Here is a 21,128-nt window from a genome sequence, read left to right as displayed (position 1 = left end):
ATTAATGACATATGACTATGAGGTAGGGACATTAGATTGTGAGCTCCTTTGAGGGACAGTTTGTGTCATGACTATGGACTTTGTACAGCACTGCATAATATGATGGCGCTATATAAATACTGTGCTACAGGAGCCATAACCAATGCCAACCAGAACAACGTCTTGTTACCAGATTCAAATAGAAGCTTTGCTAAAAGAGCAGAGATTTATAATCATTGAAAACAAAAATAGTAGAAGCAAAATGACACACAACAATGCTGTAAAAAGAACCATATTACATTTTAGGATTCAAATTAACACAAACAGCAAACCTGAGGTCCTAACCCTTTACCGCATGCTTTATTGTTTTTTTTTTTTTTGTGAGCTGTAGCAATTGTACAATTTCCCCAAATATTACACTACTTACAACACAGGTGCTCTGGCACTTTTTATATCAGTAGCACTAATATGTATAATAAATACAATATGTTTGTAGCACCCCTTTAGGATAAAAAGGTCCCATTAAAGCAGAACTACTTATAAAATTTTCAATCACACATTTACCTTCTATGCTATCTTCTTTAAAAAAAACATTGAGCTACACACGCACAGTTTAAAATATGATGCTGGCATATGCTAGGTATCTCAGCACCCCCAGAATGAACTCCTCTGCGCATGTGCAGGAGTTCTGGAACCCGGAAGAGAAGGACAAGAAGATGGTGGCCCCCGTGATGGAACGGGTACAAGTGTTTAAAAAATTGTAATCAGGCAGGTAAAGTTAGTTTTATTTCAGAAAGAACATTACCTGTCTCTTCTCTTTTTTTAAATGTTAGGATTTAGTCCTGTTTTGGGGGGTTAAAGGGTTTTTCTTAGTGTATTCTGGACAGTTCTAGAGTTAGCTCTCTTCAGGGAGTGATGGTTGGCTATCTTATATTGCAGGGGAGAGACCTGGCTTAGTACATCACAAGTTACCAATATTTAGGAACATGCTGTCTCCCACTTCAGGGGTCATTCTGCAGTTGAATGTTTCATAGAGAATCAACAATATCCTTCAAGGTGAATACTTCCATCCATTGGACTTGGATAATACACAATCTTCTCCTCAGCGTGCATTGGTAAAAATTGGAGAGATATAATAACTTGAATGTATTGTTTATTTCAATTTCTTTTGTTCATACAAAGGATTTATTGTTACTCTATGACATTTTTTTTAAAGTAAAACATTTGAAAATTAATCGGGTAATGGGTTAAGGTAAAAATTTACGCTCATAGCTTTTTCTGGAGTGTTAAGTGTTAGGACAATGCTCCAACAATAGTCAGCCACCATATGTAGATCCCATCTACCCTGATAACGTCCTTCCATGACCTTCAAATCTTTGTGGAATTGTTCACCTTGCTCATCACTGACTGCACCAAGGTTTTCAGTGAAGTTAGAAAGATGGCTACGCAGAAAATGCACCTTGATGCTCAGATTGCAACCAAGCATTTTGTAGCTCTCCAAGAGTTTCTGGGCAATTTCTGGGTAATTATTTGCTTGTGTGTTTCCAAGAAAGTCCTTGACAATGGCTTTGAATGATAACTAAGAATTCTTTTCGACCACTGACATTGTCCTGATGAAATGTTTATCTTTGATGAGCTGCCGAATCTGTGGACCATCAAACACACCAGCCTTTATTTTTTTTAATGACAGGCTAGGAAAGGCCAAATGAGGTACTTGAAACGGTCTCCTTCAGTTGGCAAAGCTTTAACGAACTGCTTCATCAGACCCAGTTTCATGTGCAGAGGCGGGAATATAATATTCTTTCTATAAACAAGTGGTTCATGTAGAATGTTTGGATCACCTGGCTTTAGGGCAGATCTTGGAGGCCAATTCTATTCCACCCAATGCCTCTCACAAGCTTTGCTGTCACACATGCACAGATAACAGGGATACTTGGTGTATCCGCGTTGCTGACCAAGAAGGCAGCATACCTTATTAAGGTCAACACAAATGACCCAATTGTGTTGGTGATTTTGCAATAACTCATTAACTTAATAACTCTTGAGTTGACTGACCCAAATATATTGCCATTGTGAAGGAGCACACAGTTTAAGCTCCGCTTTGAGTTAAAGATAAAAAGTCGCCATTCAGTTGAGTTATAGATTGGAATTTCCAATTCCTCTATTAAATCAGGTATGTTATGGCAAAACAAAAAGCCACTGTCAGTTTTAAGGTACTACAGAAATGCAATTTCTTTGGTTCGAAAGTGTGATACCTTTGTTCCTTTTTCAAGTAAGTATTTCTCATGCAGTCTTGATGCTAGGAGTTCTGAAGCCTTCTTCGATAGTCTCAAATCACGTGTCAAATCACTCAACTCATGTAAATAAACTTAAAAATTGAAGTCAACAAAAAATTTGTTCAAAATTGTTCCCCAGTGTTATCTCATAATGCAAGTCTTTCATTCAGGAAGCCATGCAACGAAACACATCAGAAATTATACAACTGATTTTAAATCTGCTAATTTCATGTCAACACACTTTTTTAGATAAACTTTGTTAATATCATCGCTTTAAGCATAATAATCTATTTGCTGAATACTCTAGTAAAATTCATTGTTTTTTTTTTCAATTTATTGTTTGCCACTACAGCCCCCTTCTGTACATGAACACATTTTGGGGTTGGAAAAAAGCAAAACACCCATATACAAATTTAGACTGGAGAATCTGATCTACAAAAATGACATTGCGAACAATTGATAAACTACCCAAACTGGCATTACAGACCGGGCACAAAAACATTGCAGCAACTGCAATGAAATGAACAAGTGCATGAAACTGACAATAATGAGGATTACAAAGTCACATCAATGCATACCATCCAAGACACCGCCCCCCCCACCCCCCCCGCAAACCAGTCCAGTTAAATAATATCAATGAAAATGCTTATATATTTATATGCATTTAATTGTATTTTGACATATATACACAAGTGAAATCACTAAATGTTTTTTTAAACCACCTTTGACAATAATCCTTTTTTCAGTTATTTCATTTCTATCAAGACAAACGACAATGATATTTTAATTAGATCACAAATGCTTGGTGAGAATTTTTTATAATTCATACTACTGTGAGATGACATATTTATGAAGTGCTTACTAGTATTTATACAGCTTGATCTCAATTAGTTTGCAGTGTTGTAGCAAAGTATACAAACAGTGCAACAAATGTAACAATAAATGAAATATATAGCAACATAATTGCTATGATCTCACCAGTGACAGCTTAACAGATCCTCCTTAATCGCGCAGCTGAAATCTAATGTTAAAAATTCTAATTGACCTGTAAAGGACTGTAAATAAGCACAGAACAGAGAGCAGGTGCGCGCTAATTAATTGCTATGATCTCACCATTGAGCTTTAGAGATCCTCCTTAATCGCGCAGCTGAAATCTAATCGCCTTGATTGGCAGATTCGCGCTCCCTATTGTGAAGGCTGGAATCCGGCTGGTAGTGAGGCGGGTGTACGCGCATACTCGAGTCCGGACCGCGGTAATCCGCGATCGCTGGCCGCGCGTACGTTCGCGCTTCCAGCGAGCGCGGATTTCATTGATGAATCAGGGGCAATGTTTTTATGTTTTGAGAATACAAATAAATATATAGCCGTATTCAGCACTAGTATAACATTTGATTTGAGTTTGTCATATTGTTATTTGTAATAATGTAAAAAAATGAACTTTACTTTGGTAATTAAATTGGGGTTTAATGTCCCCTTTGGCTAGATGGTACATATTATTATTTTACATAACTGTCAGGCCCAAAGATGCTCCTCTAGATATTCCAGTTTTCTTTTTAACAATCCAAAAAGGTATTAGCAGGTTAAGTGACTTTTACCCATACTGACCCTCAATTGTGAAAGGTTATTATTCCTTGTTTACAGTACAATATATAAAAGAATAAAATAAATACTTGTGTATAATTCTTCCTAAAGCCAATAGCACTGCTCACTATGGTTGTACCTGCTATTAGATCAAACAGAAAACTATAATTTCTGGAGAAAAAATTTGTTTCCTGTGTAATGTGTTTGGAAACAATGCAAAACACAAATTATGTACAGAAAAATGATTAAAATAGGATAAAAACTGCCAAAGCACAGACACAAGTGTAGGCATAAAATATTGGTGTTTAGTGTGCTTACCATATTTTTCATTTACTTTAAATTTCTTTGGTATAGAACTAATAACATTTTACCTTTATCTTGCTCATGTTCAGTTATACTGTAGAATAGCTTATCTCTTATCTCTGTTTGGCAGCATTTTCCAATGTTCCATGCAGTCAGCATGTATTTGCTGTAAAGTCATGGTGGTGAACACTTGAAAATTTTGAAACATTTGTAAATTTTGCAGGACAAGGTTCAGGCTAAACTGTGTACTATGAAGACATACTGATTTGTCAGGACAGTGGCAAACAAAGGCTCCAGAGGATTTTTATGCAAAGCTTTGAACTATTCCCGTTTAAAATGTCTTAATATTGCATTTACCACCTAACATAGAGCAATGTGACCAGAGTCTAACTTGGCAACCAAACAGGACACCAAAATTTATTGTGCCACACCCATGTTCAGTTATGAAGATTATAGTGTAAATTAGGGCAAATGTCTTTTTTCCTAGCAGTGAAAAAGTTGCCTTAAACAGCCTAAGTTGCCATATAAACATCAGATGACCATGTCCCAATTAGGCAATTTGCTGCTGAATCAAGAAACAATCTGTTCATAGCAGTGGTTGCCAACCAGTGGTCCGTAGGAAAATTTTGGTGGTCCACAGACAAATGTGAACATTATTTGCAATTTTTATGTTTTATTGATATTAAAACAAAAATAATATTCTAACAAATTCTTATATTCTGAATGACAATTTTCGCCTTTATATTCCACTAAATTCATGAACTGTGCTAGAGACGGAAAAACAAGGGAGGCACAGCGTGACGTCAGTGTAGTCTTAAATTGTATGAGGCAACCGAGCTGTACGCTTCAGTATGTTTATGACCATTACAACAGTCACCCTGCTCCGCCAATACCGATTCTCATCCGACTGTTTTATTTTATTTTTTTTATTTCTTAGATGCTCTTTTAGGTAAGTATGACCTTAACTGTGTATTTTCTTGAACAGGTATTTTTTTATGGCATCAAATAGTTTGACTTTGATAACTATCATTTCTTGTTTGGTCTTAGATTCCAATAAAATAAACCCATAATGAGTGAGAAAAAGCATTTTGCATTTATATAGTAATACCAAAGATAAAGCAACTAATGACAATAGTAACAATAGTAATAGTTCACTTAACCGTGAGCTGATCAATGAATCAGAGCCTCCACAGTCCTTGTCAGGCACCATTAGGAAGATCGTTAACTTACAAATGTATTTATCTTTTTAAAAAAAATCACAATATTGTTCGGCGGGATTTAAAAATATGAATTTAAAGGTCCGGAAGGTTGACAACCGCTGATTTATAGAGCACCAAGGTACACAGCCAGCTGAAACACAGCAAGAAGCAATCAAACATGTGAAATAAAATATCAGCAATCACTATTGTTTCTCCATGATAAACCAGTGCCTAAGTTGCCTATAGTGCGCCTCCCCTTCCCCTTCTTTTACAGATTTGTGTAATCAGTTCTGAAGCCTTCTTCGATAGTCCCAAATCACGTGTCAAATCACTCAACTCATGTAAATAAACTTAAAAATTGAAGTCAACAAAAAATTTGTTCAAAATTGTTCCCCGGTGTTATCTCATAATGCAAGTCTTTTCTTCAGGAAGCCATGCAACAAAACGCATCAGAAACTATACAACTGCTCTTAAATCTGCTAATTTCATGTCAACACACTTGCTTTTTTAGATAAACTTTGTTATTATCATCGCTTTATAGTGTCCATAGTGTTGATGTAATCAGCAGTGCTCTACTGGGGGAAGGATGGATGGTGATAACCAGTTAAATGATTAGGAATAAAATATTATTCATTTACAATTCAGATGTTAAGAGTAGGTAACATAGAGTGCAAAATTCAGGAGTATGTAACATAAAACGCAGGTGGCAGGGATAATTAACACACAGTACAGAGTACAGGCTTGGAGTAAGTAGCACAAGAGTGCAGGGATCAGGAGTATGAAATGAAGGGCACAGGGAAAAGTAGCACAGAGAGCAAGGGACAAAAGCAAGTGAATAAAAACATAAAGGTCAGAAGTAAAAAATGCATAGCACATGACTAATTAATGTGGAGTACAGAGTTCAGGAGTAACTAACATATAGAATTTAGGAGAAAGTAACACAGAGTGCAGGGGCCAGTAGTATGTAACTCAGAGAGCGGAGGTCAGGAGCAAGTAGTGCATGGGTTAGCATTTTTTAATGTAGCACACAGAGGTCAGGAGTGCAATGAACAGAATTCATGCAGAGCTCAGAAATCAGGAGTAGTACAGATGTCAGAAGTAAGTGATGCAACACACAAGTAATTCAGAGTACAGGGTTATTAGTAAGTAACACAGAGCAAATGTGCAAGGTTCAGGAGTAACACAGATGTCAGGAAAATGTAATTGAGAGCTCAGATGTTAGGAGTAAGTAACACAGAGAAAAGAAACCAGGAGTTATTAACATAGAATGTATGGGGCATTAGTATTTCACACGAAGTGCATAAATCAGGAATCAGGGATGAGCGAGCAAGATTTTTAAACTCAATCTCGTGGTGAGAATGGCCGGTGTAAATTCGCTGATCGAGATCGAATTTTCCTTAAAAAAAAAAAGAATTCTAAAAAAAAGTCCTGCGGGCTGTGCTGATCAATATTTGCATTCATTGATCAACTCAGTGTACCATCCCCACTTGAACGTCATCAGGATTTTCCTTTCCTCAGCCAATCAGAGAGCACTAGAGGTTTTGAATGGGGAGACTTGTCCCCATTTAACCTCTAGTGCCCGGGGATGGCACACAGGAAGATTTCCAGGGCTGTATGAATGAATGCAGCCCTGGGAATCCTCCTGTAATAATTTCCTGGAACTTCAGATGGGTCTGTGAAATAGTTACGCTGAAATTTTGCGGACTCATCGGATGTTCCAGGAAATTTTCGAGGAAAATGCCAGAGGTATTCTTGCTCATCCCTAATCAGGAATACGTAATGCTTATTACTGGAGTAAGTAATACAGAACACAGGGATCAGGAATAAGTAACGTGGAGTGTAGGGGTCAGAAGTATGTCAGGTGAAATACAAAGGTCAGGACTTGGAAAAGTAGGGTTCAGAAGTAGGTAGCATAGAGTTAGGAGGTCAGAAGTAAGTAGTGCAGAATTCAGGGGACAGGTGTAAGTAACACAGAGGCCAAAAGATAGGAGTACCTCAGAGTTCAGAAGCCAGTTGCACAGAGTGCAGGAGTCAGTATTATGTAAAGCACTGCGCAGTGATTTAAAAAACTACCTCTCAGCGGTGACTAATGTGCCTCCTGGTTAAGTTGGTACGTGATTTAGCTTTATAATAGTCAGTGTGGCTTCTGTGCCTTTCCACCAAGCTGCTAGTGTGGTGGGAAACATTCAGATGCAGCTTGTATCGGCCCATACTGCTTCCTATCCCCCACCAAGATCTGTGGTAGGTCCTGCCTGCAAATGCAACCATATATAGGCTCCCTGAACTCCAAACCATGAGATTCACCACTGGCAGCAATGAACCATTGAGCATGTGCATTGATCTGTCAGTGCTGAAAGAGCAGATAATGGTTTGCCATATTGTGCAAGTATGCTGTAAATGGGCACCCTAAAACTTTACTTCAAGCAGAATAAGTCAAATCTTTGAATGGCCATAAACTACACTGTGCCAAGTTTAAGTTACCTATTAGCACCAATAAATATATGCCATAATTAAATGCCTCAGTAAATACTTAACGTGATGTCAGCTTCCATCAGTGTACTTTATTATTTACTGTGTCATGTATTTTATTAATTACTGTGCAACATTCAATATACATGTGGTAGAATTATTAATCAAGTACTATGATCTGTCATTACCACTTGGTATCAAATGACTTCCCTGACAATGTTGGGTGTGAATAAACACAATCTCAGAATTGACAACAAACAACATTGTTATCTTGTCACTTACCATACCTTTTAATAATCTCTTCTGTGATTACATGTATGTAATGTATTACATAAAGGGATGCATTTTTATGGAGGTAATGTTATTTGTATATTGTCACAGTTACCTGCTAGAATTTTGCAAATGTAGTCATTACATCAATTGGATAAAGGGCACCCAAAGTATTTATACTTTGAGCCACATTTATATATTACAACTGTAAGTAAGCCATGCAGCCTATGATACCAATAAAACATGTCTGTGAAGGTTCTTCATTGCCCAGGCTTTTGTATTTTTTATAGTAATTAGTCATATTCACGTGAACGTTTGTTGCTGTTCCTAGTAACTTTTGTCAGGGAACATACACCAGTATTTGCATCCACAAAAGTGTGACATTGTGCTTTCCATGTAAAATGTACACCTTAATAAAAAGAAACATTCTTTTGAGGACAGTGAGTTGAACATTTTGGACAGGGAGAACAACTGGTTTGCTTGCTATAGCAGTCATCACTGAACAGGTATGGGGGCTAATAATTCTCAACCTAGTATTTGTAAATCGAAGGATCAACACCCATGCAGATTTCCTGACAACAAGGAAAGAATTAGGCTGCTAGGAACAACTCTGTGTTTGACAACTTTTACACTTCTCATCCTGTAAATGGACAATACACATACAGCATGGGAAATAATCCATAAACACATCACTGTTTTTAAGTTAGGGCTAAACTAGCTGATATTATTTGCACTGATAGGGAGCTGGATTGCTTTCTAAATACTGACAAATATCAGCAGCTTTCTTGGCTTTCCTTGCCCTTTTTCACCTCCTTTTCTTCATATGTTCAGTACTTATTTCCTGTACCATTCCACTTTATTATACATAACCTAATTTATGGATGTATTTATTTTGATTCCTTTATATGTGTGGATTACTTGGGTTGTTACCAATATCTGGTGTAAATTTTAGGTCAATGGCCCTATTAGAAATTTAGAAAAATGTTAATGTGTTCAATACTTATTTTCTGTACTGTATGCCATGTCACATTCCATGATATTTGGGTTTTAGTGTTTTTCTGGCACTCATTAGAGCTTAAGAAGTGGTTTGGATAAACTCCCTAACAAAAAGGTGATCCGCACCCTGGCTAATGTTTCAGAAATCAGCTGAATATAAAAAAAAGTTGGGAGAGCAGACTGGAGGGACAGGGTAAACCGATATGGTTTTTTCAGTATTCCATTTAAAGGGTTTTGAGAAGAGTGGGAGATGAGTGTCTGATAACAGAAGGGAAGGGTTTTGTGATGTTGACATACTTCTTCAGGTAAATGGCAGTTATTGATTTTTTGATTTTTGATATGGATAATTTTAGTTGTTGAAATGTAAAAGGTTCTATTCTCTTGGTTATAGTGTTTTGCTTTGTTTTATTTGTATGTTTCTATGTCTTATTGATGCTTTGTACAATATGTACCAGACCAACACCTTTTGATTCTATTAATGTGATTGCTGTTTGTTCTGTCTGTTTTTGTTATGAAAATACAAAATTATTAAAAATAAAATGTTTAAAAAAAAAAAAGTTGATCCGCTACTTCTAAGTATTGTAAACATTTTAGTACTGCTGTTTTTTTACACATAAAATAAGTGAATTCAAGTTTTTTCTGCTTTTATGACAATGATTTGGATACATTAATACCAAGCACAGGCTGAAAGGCTATCATAAGGCATACCAAGGTTAGTGTGAAAGCACATGTGGCATACAAATCATTAGTTAGCAAAAATGGTCCTCCAAGTATTATCCATTTGTTAGATAAGGAAAGACCGTCAGATCAAATAAACTGGGTTATACAGGGACCAGGTAAAGCCAACACATTGAAAGAGTTTTAGAAGACTAAATCCTTGTACAGATTTCAAAATAGACATTAGAGGATTGTTGCTTAAAATGATTGTTACCGGTAACAGATGAATAATTATTATTAATAAACAGGATTTATATAGCGCCAACATACCGTATTTTTCGCCGTATAAGACGCTCTATAAGACGCACCCAATGTTAAAGGAGGAAAATCTAGAAAAAAAGATTCTGAAAGATTGATTATTCCCCTTCTGATCACTCATGTGCCATTCAAATTCCCTTTCTGATCACTCTGTACCTTTCAAATTCCCTTTCTGATCACTCTGTGTCATTCAAACTCCCCTTCTGATCACTCTGTCATTCAAATTCCCCTTCTGATCACTCTGTGCTTTTTTTCCACTGTACGGCAGTTAGGACAGGGAACAGCAGGTAGCGCTGTGCCGGCTTCTTTCGCTTTGCTTTACAGACAGGAGAGAACACGATGCTGGCAGAAGAGAGAAGAGAGACACGCTGCAGCCAGAGACACACGCAGGATCGGGTATCGGGTGAGTATAATATTTTAATTATTTTTTTTTAACACATTTGTCGTATAGGACGCACTAACTTTTTCCCCCTAGTTTTGGGGAAGAAAAAGTGCGTCTTATACGGCAAAAAATACGGTACTACGCTGTGCTGTACAATAAATAGAGGTTGCAAATGAGAGACAATGACAAGAATGAGTGCTGTTCTGTAGTATAGAGAGATGGGGGGATGAGCAATCGGCACCTGAATTACTGATCAGTCATGGCAAATTGATGAGCAATATTTAGAGGACCACTGTACTGTCTGACAAGCATGCCCATTTTTCTTGGGTGACTATCTGATTACTATTATGTGTACGTAGCTTTTAACATTGATCATCAGAAAGGTTAACCAGCTCCTAGCATATAAACGTAATGATGTAGGATCCAAGACTAAAGTTACGTACACATGTCAGATAAATAATGGCCAAGACCAAAAGTGGTGCTCATCTCAGGTGAAAATCTGACATTCATCCAGCCCTACTTTTTCTGCAACGCCATGTTGATTGATGGCACTTGGTCTGTTCCTCCTCTTTTATCAGCCATATGCACCCACACAGTATTTAGGCACCAGCTTTGCACCTGCTGTAGGATATGGCACTTCCCTAAAAGTAAGTGAATCCAATTTTTTTTCAAACTTTCCTAAGGCAAATGAAAACACATGAGTATATGCATTTATATAATATTGCGTGTGAATGAAGCCTACTAGTTTAAACAATCAAGAAAAACACAGGGGCTATCTCTGCTAGATTCTTTCTTTTAAAATGCTTGCTGCCATGCTGACCATTTGGCTTCATTACTTATGAGTCACTAACACAAAACCAGTATGCAGATAATAAATTTTGGCTTTAGACTGGGATTACGTTCATATGTATTGAATGTAAAGTGCAAATGTTATGTTGTCCCTACCAGTATTCTAGTTGAGGATGGCAGTATAAATTATTGAAGTGAATACCTATTGCAGCCCAGATAATGCATGTAATAGTCAGACTGATATATTGTGATATCTGACCAGCACAGGAGTGTGTACAGTACACTGTACCCTACTTGGCATTGAGAAGCAGGGGGATCAGTGCCCGCCAAGCGCTACTTCTAGCATCCCTGTTCATTCTGTACAAAAATGAATATAATGACAGATTTGAATCTTCCTATCCAAGAATAATTAAAGTCACCCACTAACTAACAGTTTCAACTAACCGGATTTGCAAAATGTTAGCAATGGTAGACTCCACACTGGTCGTATGCTGGGCACACACCATGTGATATTCTCTTGTTGTGATTTCTGATCACAATTACAACTGATGTTAACTGATCCTTTTGTCCGGCTATAATTATTTGATGTACCATCCACTTGTTCAATAATATGACTATTTTTATATCTAATTTATCTAATGGAAATATTTAAATTTGACAAAAACAAAATCTTGTCAAATCAATTGACTGAAATTCCATTCTAAAAATTATTTGTAAGTATTAGATTGTAAGCTCTTCTGGGCAGGGTCCTCACCATCTCCTGTGTCCTATTTAATGTACAGCGTACTGCGTAATATGTTGGTGCTATATAAATACTATTTATTAACCTCCCGAGCGTGACACGGGGTAAAAAAACCTGAAATCGGTAACCCCAAACCACATTCAGGGTAGCTAAAAAAAATAAAAAAGGAAGCCTCACCTGGTCCCATCGGGGTCCTCCAGGGTCCTGCCATCTGCTAGCCGCGTCCTCTTTCTTGCCCTCCCCTCCGGCAAATGCGCTGACGTTCCCTGGGAGTTCCTGGTGACAATAGTGTGTACAGCCGTCGCTAGGGGCGCGGCGAGAAATTCAAATTATTTTGTATTGCATTCAGTACAAAAATACTGTATTGAATGCAATGCAGTGAGTTTCTATGTCTAAAAGCAGTACATTGTCCTTCATAAATTTTTTTTTAAAGTATAATGGTATGGGTATATTAAAGTTTGAAACACAAAATCATGTCAAAGTTTATTATTAAATTTATTTTAATTTATTTATTATTTTGACATGATTTTGTGTTTCAAACTTTATTATACTCATATTATTATATTATACTGTAAAATAAATTTTCAAGAAAAAAAATGTACCGCTTTTAGACATCTAAATCAGGACAGAAATAAACCGCCCAAGATGTTAAGAATAATAATAATAATAAAAAAAATACAATTATTTTGATTGTTTATGTAAAAAAACTATCCAAAAAATTGCATTACAGACGGCTGGCTTTGGGGCAGGTTCACTTTAAATGTGTCGGTATCTATTTTACACACTTGTGAATAATTCTGTACACTTGAGATGACAAATTCACATCACCCAGCATGGATAATTGGTTGTGGCAGTGAAATGTGCAGCAATGTCTGCCAGGCCCCTGAGTTTACTATGCAGGCCATGTGTTGTAGGAGGGACAGATAAGAATTAGGAGGGGTTGGGGCTTCCTCTATAGCACAGGAGGGCTTCCTCTCAGCACATTCATTCAGCTGTGACTGTTGTACTCAGATAATCATGGAGTCTCAGGTCAGGCACAACTTCCACCAAGACTGCGAGGCTGGCCTCAACCGCACGGTGAACCTGAAATATCACAGCTCCTACATCTACCTGTCTATGGTGAGCCTTCTATGTTGTAGGAGCAGCCTCCTCCCCGCTGCACCTATGTTTTGTAATAATGGATCAGTTATAAAAGATCTGCACACCCATGTACACATGACACATGTGAAATAATATAAAGCATGTTTTCTAGCCTGAGCTGTGCTTTTGTATTGTCTTTCCTGTATTCCGGAAGTCAACAGGACCCCCTCCCCTCCATGTTTTCTCATGTCATATGTTGTTGGAGATCAGAGGTCATTTAGTTGGTGTATAAATATGAAAATCATGCTGAAGTAGTACAAGGAGTCTTTCTAAATTGTGCAGGTGGTTACTAGTGCCGTGGCATTCCTGAAAAATAGGATATTTTAGTCCCTAGAAAAGCTTCTTTGTTTTCATTTGGGAGATTTTGTGTTCAAATCAATTACGTGTCCTTTAGTTAAAGCAGCCTTACAAATATTGGTAGGTGAGTCTCATTTTAATAAAAAAATGTTCCTGATTAACACCGTGTCACCTCTTACTAACCCCTTCTTCCCTGATATAAGCTGTATATAGATTTAGCAGTTATTAATATTATTAAACAGTATATAGCGCCAACATATTACACAACGCTGTACATTAAATAGGGGTTTCAAAAAACAGAGACACAGGTGGAGGAGAGGACCCTGTCCCGAAGAGCTTACAATCTAAAAGTTTAAATAACTGTCACTGTTTTCAGTTTCTAAAAAAAAAACAACAAATTGTAAAGGGTTAATAAGTTTCCCTTCACGGCATCCACACAGCTGATACCTGCAATCAGTAGCATAGACATCAAGCAGATCTGTTACTAATTTTTTGTCGATCTGATCGATTTTACATGTTCTGCCCTTCTGATCGTGGAGAGAACCAAGGAACAAATTAGAGCTCTTGATTGGATTTGCATGTCCATGTGTATTTGGTTTTATTGTGAGGAATGCAATTTTCTAGGTTTTACTGTATAAGATTGACATTTTCTTATGATTGAATCTGTTCCAAGCAGAAAATAAAATCCATTTGTGATAGCCTATCCAGCAAACATTGTAGTTGTGCTAATTTGAGAATGTCAATTTAAAGAGGATCTGTGTTAAAGGATTATGTATGCTGCCATTGCTGATCTGGTTCTGAAATATTTATTTTGCCTTGTTGGTGGTCTGATCCTCCGCTTTGTATGGTTTCTGAAATATGCTGTGTGCAGACAATATATTTCTGAAACTAGAAATTCTCTTGAGATCATTTCCAGGGACAGTAGATTGAATGCAGTGGTCAACCCAGAAATATTTGTAAGCTGGGTGGTAAGAAATTCTAGGCGGGTGGAAGCCGCTGAATTGTGACCCAACTCATCAGTAACCACACATAAACAGCCGGGTGGTTGCTAAAAAGTGCCGGGTGGTGCACCCAGCTAAAAAGGTCTGGGGGGAACACTGGAATGTGCAATATAAACACAGTGCTGTTCAGTTCTAAATAGGGGAGGAGGATAAGTGGGAAGCGTCCCACTCCTCCATAGGAAAAACAGGGATTTTCCCCAGTCCAGCATGTGGACATAGCTTTACTGACTTTAGTAATTAGTATGCAGCTCAGGTGTTCAGGTAATTGCCACATATCTTGGCACTTAATTTTCACCATGCTTATTTCAAAACCAAATGTCCAGTTTTACACGGAGACTATTGGCATTCTTCACAATATATTTAACAATGGCAGTATAGGTCCACTATGGGCTAACTACTTGTCAATGAAATAGCTTCAGACATACTGCCCTTCACTACCTTCCAACCTCCCCTCCCATATTTCTGCCTTACGTCAGTTAAGTAATAAAACTTAGTTATGTAAAGGTGGTGGCAGAAGATAAAAGACTGCTTATGACTAAGGCGAGAAAACTGCTTTCTCTGCAAAGAAAAAAAAAAAAAAAAGATCATGTGCAGGGCATACATGGGGCCAGACAAGCACTGCAGGGGGTCCCTTCTAAGGGTACAGATGTGGCTTTTCTTTGTATAGGAATTATTCATTCATATTGTTTCCATAAAAGTAAAAACACAACTGGATGTGAAAATGTGATTTTCTTTTTTAGCCCTATGGGAGGGAAATAACCAGTAATAGGTGGGAAAACTGGATAAAGCCATGAATACATTTATTATACCTTTGCTTATTTCAAACTCTATAATCTTGTATCCACAAGTCAAAATTCCATATCCTTCTATTACTACCAAGTGACTCAGTGTTAAAGACAAGGAAGAATGGAAGTCAACAATGGAATAGTACATCTTTCTTGTATGATAGGTTTTGTGTTTTGTCATATATAATGTAGCACAAATAGCCTTTAAATGTCAAGATCAGATTTGAATCCATTTTGTAGCTGAAAATATACCTAATATACCTAGACTAGAAGGTCTAGTTTGCGACAAACTGCTACACCTGCAGAGACCCGTATTACAAGAAGGAAAGAAATGGACATCTTTAGATATAACAATGCACTAAGGGGGCTGATGTCCTACAGCAATGTCTTGGGCAGTAAGCAGCCTTTCCCTGTAGGCATTGGAAAAAGGATGAAGGTATTTAATTCTAACTTCCGTAATTTCATACAAAATACAGAAGAAGGTCAGCAATGGTAGCCTATCTCAGTGTCCTTTACAGTAAAACTCTCAATATTAACTCTTAATATTTATAAGAATGAAATTACACATTGATGAGAAAAAATTGTACCAGTTGCTAAATAGTGTCTAAAGTTGGGCGAAAATGTTAAAAAAAATGTGTATATCCCTTTAGGCCTCATATTTTGACCGTGATGATGTAGCTCTTGACAATTTTGCCAAATTTTTCCGGGAACGTTCAGAGGAGGAGAAGGAACATGCCGAGAAGCTCATCAAGTACCAGAACAAGAGAGGTGGACGGGTCTTCCTCCAGAGTGTAGAGGTATGAGTTCTTCCTGCAATTACATGTCTTTATGGTGTTATTCTATATATGCTCTTACCCAGCTTTGGAATAGTAAAATGCAACAATACTGCAGAATTCGTCATCTATGGGTAACAATATTTCTGATTACGATTCTATTTAAAGCTTCTAGAAGCAACCATTTGAGAGTAATCTGAGGTCATTTGCAATGTTCTTTAATAAGAATAGTCTAAAGACTAAAGAAGGATTTCTCACTTAGGGTTTTGCTGCACCCCAGCATTGAAAGAAAACTTAATCTGAAAAATTGTGGCTTCTAAAACTGTTGTTCTAAGTATTTTAATAAGCTGCTACTCCATCATGTGACCTAAAGCTTAGACTGACAATGCCTGTTTATGTATATACACTAAACTATGGTCTATTGTTTTGAGGTTATACTATGTCTGGGGTAAGAGGATCAGCAAGGTAGAATATTCTGCAGCTAACTAAGTATGTCTAAGGAGTAAGACAGATGTCAAAAAAATCTAATCTGACTGGTCTAACGTGTTGAAAATTATGTCTGAAATTGGGTTTAAACAGAGAGACACACTGGTAACTTCCATTGAGCTGATCTGTTTCACATGTATATTTAAAAAAAAAAATCCATACTAGAGAATTATTTCCCTATTTAAAGCGCAGGAAAACAAAAGTGGTTATCACAACGTCTTTACAGAAATGGATATTTATTCACACAGACGTGCTAACCACTTCTGTTTTCTGTATTACCATACATACATGCACGTCTGGTCAGACACACGCTCTGTCCTCTCCAGCACTACACTGCATGGGGGAGTGAAGAGTATGACTGTTGCTCCTCTATGCCAGCACAGGAGTGGGATTGCAGAATAATTTTAGAATAGTGATGCAATTTATTCTAAAATAAAATTGTTACAGTTAAAATGGCACATGGCTTGCATCTACTGCAGCAATCTTTTTTTGTACACAGGCCCTCCCCAAATGAAACCTTTTTAATTGTGCATCACAGAATCTGAGTTTGGAAAAACATAGGCCAGTGTCTATCTTTTCTGAAAATTTAAATTTAGTTTTTCCCATGCTTCCGGATCAGTGTATTTTTAAGTAGTAATACCTGCAAACAGTAAAACATGCAAACGGCAATAACAACCTCTGTAGTACTCAGAATCCTCCCTTTAACTGCGAACAACATTGTCTGTTGCACGACCAAAGTACCAAGTTTTACCAGCAGAAGGTGCTACAAGCTGTGGAACTCATAAAGGGGTCAGAATAAAGCAGTAAATATAAACTCTGTAACCCTTAAATTTGCCACTCGAATTATTGCCATTTTGTTAGTGGAAATTTAAACGAACCAGTTCAGCAACACATTTCTCTCCCTCGATTGCCGCAAGGTAAGTTCTTGTTATACAGTTTGCAAAAACAAACAAGTGTGTGTGTGTGTGTGTGCTCTTTTGATCTTTAGTTGCTGATGGACTGTGTTCTCTGTATCTTGCAATACATGGATGTATGTAATCTGTGAAGGGTCAGGAAGCATGTATGAACTGATACAATTTTATGCTTGATGAGCCACAGTACATACTGATGTTTACCACTAAAGAGCACCTGTTGCTTTTACTTTTTACAGACATAGACTTCTTGTCATGGTAAATTGGAAATTGGAAAACTATACTTTTTATTAAAACCTAAATCTGGACCAATCATAACCACATTTTTTTAGAGATTTCTAACTTTTTTTGCAATGACCCAACACCATGATCCAACATTTCCTGTAGTTCCTGTAGGTGAAATCTGAAAGCATAACTAATGTTTTGCAATATAATACAGCTTAGTACCATTATATATGTAAGTTAGGCTTTAAACCAGCCTTTTATGATCATTTTAACATGCAGGAACCCTTGACATAACTTTCAGGTCTTCGGGTGAACCCCTGCTATAATTACTATCTCCATAGCTTACAGTACATTATCATGGTGGCCAGTAGAAAGAATGTTTCTTACATTGCTGGCCAGTGTCACGAGACCGCCACTCTTACATATAGCCAAAAAGATCATTGGTGTCACTTTAACTGACCTCAGAGGCACAAATTGCTCAAGGAAACCCTAGCAACCTTTTAAATGACCCTTATGGTTCCTCTGAATCCTTGTTGAGAAACTCTGCTTTAGCCTATGCTGCTTTCTATAAGGAGGTTGTGGCAGGGTAGGATCCTTCTCAACCACCATATAAAGAAGGTTTGCAGGGGCAGATTTACATAATAACAAAACTTTGTGTGTGTTGTCTGTATACAAACTGCTATTGTTTTTATTTTTTGTATTCTTTCCACACTAAAAGAAACCTGAGCGTGATGATTGGACAAATGGTTTGGAGGCGCTGCAGACGGCTTTAAAGCTGGAGAAAACCGTAAACCAGGCTCTGCTGGACCTCCACCGCGTGGCTGCTGACAAGAATGACCCCCATGTAAGTAAATAACACATACCACTGAAAACAATTGCAGGTTTTAAATTAGGATTGGATTTCAGCTTTAAAATGTGTTGTAAATCCATTGTGATGGTTGCCATTTCTGCCCTCTGCTTCTCAAAATGTTGGCTTGTCATTCAGAATCATGATTTTTAACACCAATTCACTGACCTGAAACATGTATGTACAGCAGGAGCTCTGATTCATTGACTTCACTTGCATGTTTATTCTGGGTTAGTGACTTAAAAAGCCTGATACGTTGCATGGCAATGGGTAATCAACATTCCCAAAAAGAGTACAGCAATTGCTACGTCCATTTTTCTCACACTGCAGATTATCTTTCTGGACCCATCATTAATTCACATGTCACATATTGGCATTACCAAACCACTAGATGCTTGGCCAACATGGGGTCCCATTAACTCCAATACTTTGAATAATGGACCTAGAAAAAGTCTGCAGATCAAAAAAGTCAGAAAATCCAAAAGCTGTTATCTTATAATTTACTCACTGAATACAAAGGGTCAGGCAACCAGCATTTGCAATTTAATATGATAGATTATCTTTAAAGTTCATGTTAGCTGTGACTACCAGGAGCTTTTGTGGGTATATCAAGTATTTAAAGACTGCAGAAACTTGTCAGTCAGATCTATTTTTAAAAGGCTAGTATGACTTAGAAACAAAAGTTTAAATACTATTCCTGGCTTCTGCCTAACTGTTCATCACAACAATGATCCAATAATGGGCACAGGAAGGGGGGTCCCAAACCACTAATTGGAGACTGGTCGTTTTTTGGTTATTTCCGCTCCCATGGTTAAGGTTATCGATGTGCCCCTATAGAAGACCAGGAGCAACATGCAAAGCACTTAGACATACTTAGTACATAGTACATACTTCCTACTTAATGTATATATTAAACTGTAGCTCCACCACTTTCCCTCTCACCTCCTTTGCCCCCATTATTAAGTTTCAGAGGAAGAATGAAATGGAGGGGCTCCTTTTTCTGAACAAACCATTCACAGATTTTCTTGTATCCTTTGCAGATGACAGACTTCCTGGAGTCTCCATATTTGTCAGAGAGCGTAGAGACAATGAAGAAACTTGGAGATCACATCACCAGCTTGAAGAAACTTTGGTCTAGCAATCCTGGCATGGCCGAGTACCTGTTTAACAAACACACGCTGGGCTGAAGCTTCTATTGCTCCAAAAGCTTTGTGTAGGCATCAGAAAGATTTAATTTATACTGGAGGAAAAAAAACCTTGACATCCACCAGCATTAATGTGTGCAATAAGCTAGGACCAATTTAGTTGTGAGTTCTCTGTAATCTGGTTTATTTTTAATAAACACATTTTCAGAACAACACATGCTCTTTTAAAAAAAATGCCTATTCATCTCAGTGACCTCTTACAAAAGCTAATGTATGTCTCTCCTGCTGGAAAAGCTTGCTTTTAGTGATTCCTTCAAAGTATATAAATAAGAATGTTAGCCAGATCTTCTTTAAGTCTTTTTTAGGTAGGTTCCAATCGGAGACAAAACCAAATTAAGTAATAGGAGTACCCACTGTTCTGGACTGGATTTGTGAGGATATTGTGTTTAATTCTCTGTTGTTCTTAGACTTACATGTACATATGTTAGATACATGTTACATATATATTATATATATATATATATATATATATATATATATATATATATATATATATATATATATGTTACATATGTTTCCAGAGATGAGGGATCATAATCACAAAAATCTAGCATGTATACAGCAATAAACACATGCAAACATTTTCCAATGACAAACGACTGCACGAATGAATGCTGTACATGCAGCACTGTTCCGCTCTATGTAGAGGGAAGGGGGAGAACATGGAGCAGCACCCCGCTTCGCTCTCTCCCCTTCACTTCCATTATGATCGATCATTGTCCGTGGATCCACCAGGATGGTCGTTCGGATGATGGACAACAAACGCTGTACATGCAAGATTCTAGTCTGATTAGTCTGATCCTTGACCGATTATCGGACAAGAACCATTGCACGTGTGTACTTACCCTCAAGCTTTGTACACGTAACAGATGATTCTCACCCAAGGCAAGCACGACAAAGCACTGTATACATTGTTCAATAAGGTACCCTAACTTCCCTGTGGCGGGTTGATAAATGACCACTATGCACGCTTGTGGAGGAGAGCACAGCAGGGTGCGGCATGCTCATTCTCCCCCTTCTCCTTTTCATTGAGCAGAATGGCACTGCATGTACAGCATTTGTTCATTCATCTATCACTGGAAACAACCACAAAAGATCATTTCCAGGCACAATCATCTGAAGTCTATCTGTCTTTATTTTCCATCAGTCAGATAAATACAGGAGTTGTTTTTTTTTTGTTTTTTTTATACCTGTCCTATGTCTTCCCTCATATTTTAGCTGAGCTGTGTGGAACGTCTAGGTGTGTTGGAACCAGACTGATAAGTAATGTATACTGTGTACTCCACACCCAGCAAGGCAGGGTTTGAGTGCTGAGGTGGTTGAATAGTTAATGGGGAAAATATATAGCAAAGTAATTAGCTGTTATGGTTACGCAGTGTTCATTTTTATTCTCCGTGGTAATACTGCCTCACCTTTGTTTATATTCATGTTCTTGTTCATTGTATTGCAACATAAGGCCACATTTACCTTCTGTCAAGGTTATCATGCAGCTTTATG

At 37.5% G+C, this 21,128-nt stretch overlaps 1 protein-coding gene across 1 annotated transcript; it reads left to right on the top strand.

Annotated features, from left to right (window-relative positions):
• The first annotated feature begins 12,911 nt into the window (after nucleotides 1-12,911).
• LOC140340762 (ferritin, lower subunit) lies at nucleotides 12,912-19,784 on the top strand. Its single transcript, XM_072426141.1, has 4 exons — nucleotides 12,912-13,080; nucleotides 15,835-15,981; nucleotides 18,298-18,423; nucleotides 19,467-19,784. The coding sequence occupies exons 1-4, from the start codon at nucleotides 12,979-12,981 to the stop codon at nucleotides 19,611-19,613; spliced, it is 522 nt and encodes a 173-aa protein (XP_072282242.1). The 5' UTR covers nucleotides 12,912-12,978; the 3' UTR covers nucleotides 19,614-19,784.
• The last annotated feature ends 1,344 nt before the right edge of the window (nucleotides 19,785-21,128 follow it).

The sequence above is a fragment of the Pyxicephalus adspersus genome, chromosome 11 (assembly GCF_032062135.1).
Source record: "Pyxicephalus adspersus chromosome 11, UCB_Pads_2.0, whole genome shotgun sequence".
In the NCBI taxonomy this organism is placed as follows: Eukaryota; Metazoa; Chordata; class Amphibia; order Anura; family Pyxicephalidae; genus Pyxicephalus; species Pyxicephalus adspersus.
Note: the sequence above shows the minus strand (reverse complement) of the source record. Positions and strands in the feature narration are given on the sequence as shown.

Excerpts from the sequence above, each read along its gene's own strand:
- LOC140340762 (XM_072426141.1), top strand. The coding sequence starts at position 12,979 with ATGGAGTCTCAGGTCAGGCACAACTTCCACCAAGACTGCGAGGCTGGC. Across the intron at positions 13,081-15,834 it reads CCTACATCTACCTGTCTATG|GCCTCATATTTTGACCGTGA; the intron begins GTGAGCCTTCTA and ends ATATCCCTTTAG. Across the intron at positions 18,424-19,466 it reads CTGACAAGAATGACCCCCAT|ATGACAGACTTCCTGGAGTC; the intron begins GTAAGTAAATAA and ends TATCCTTTGCAG.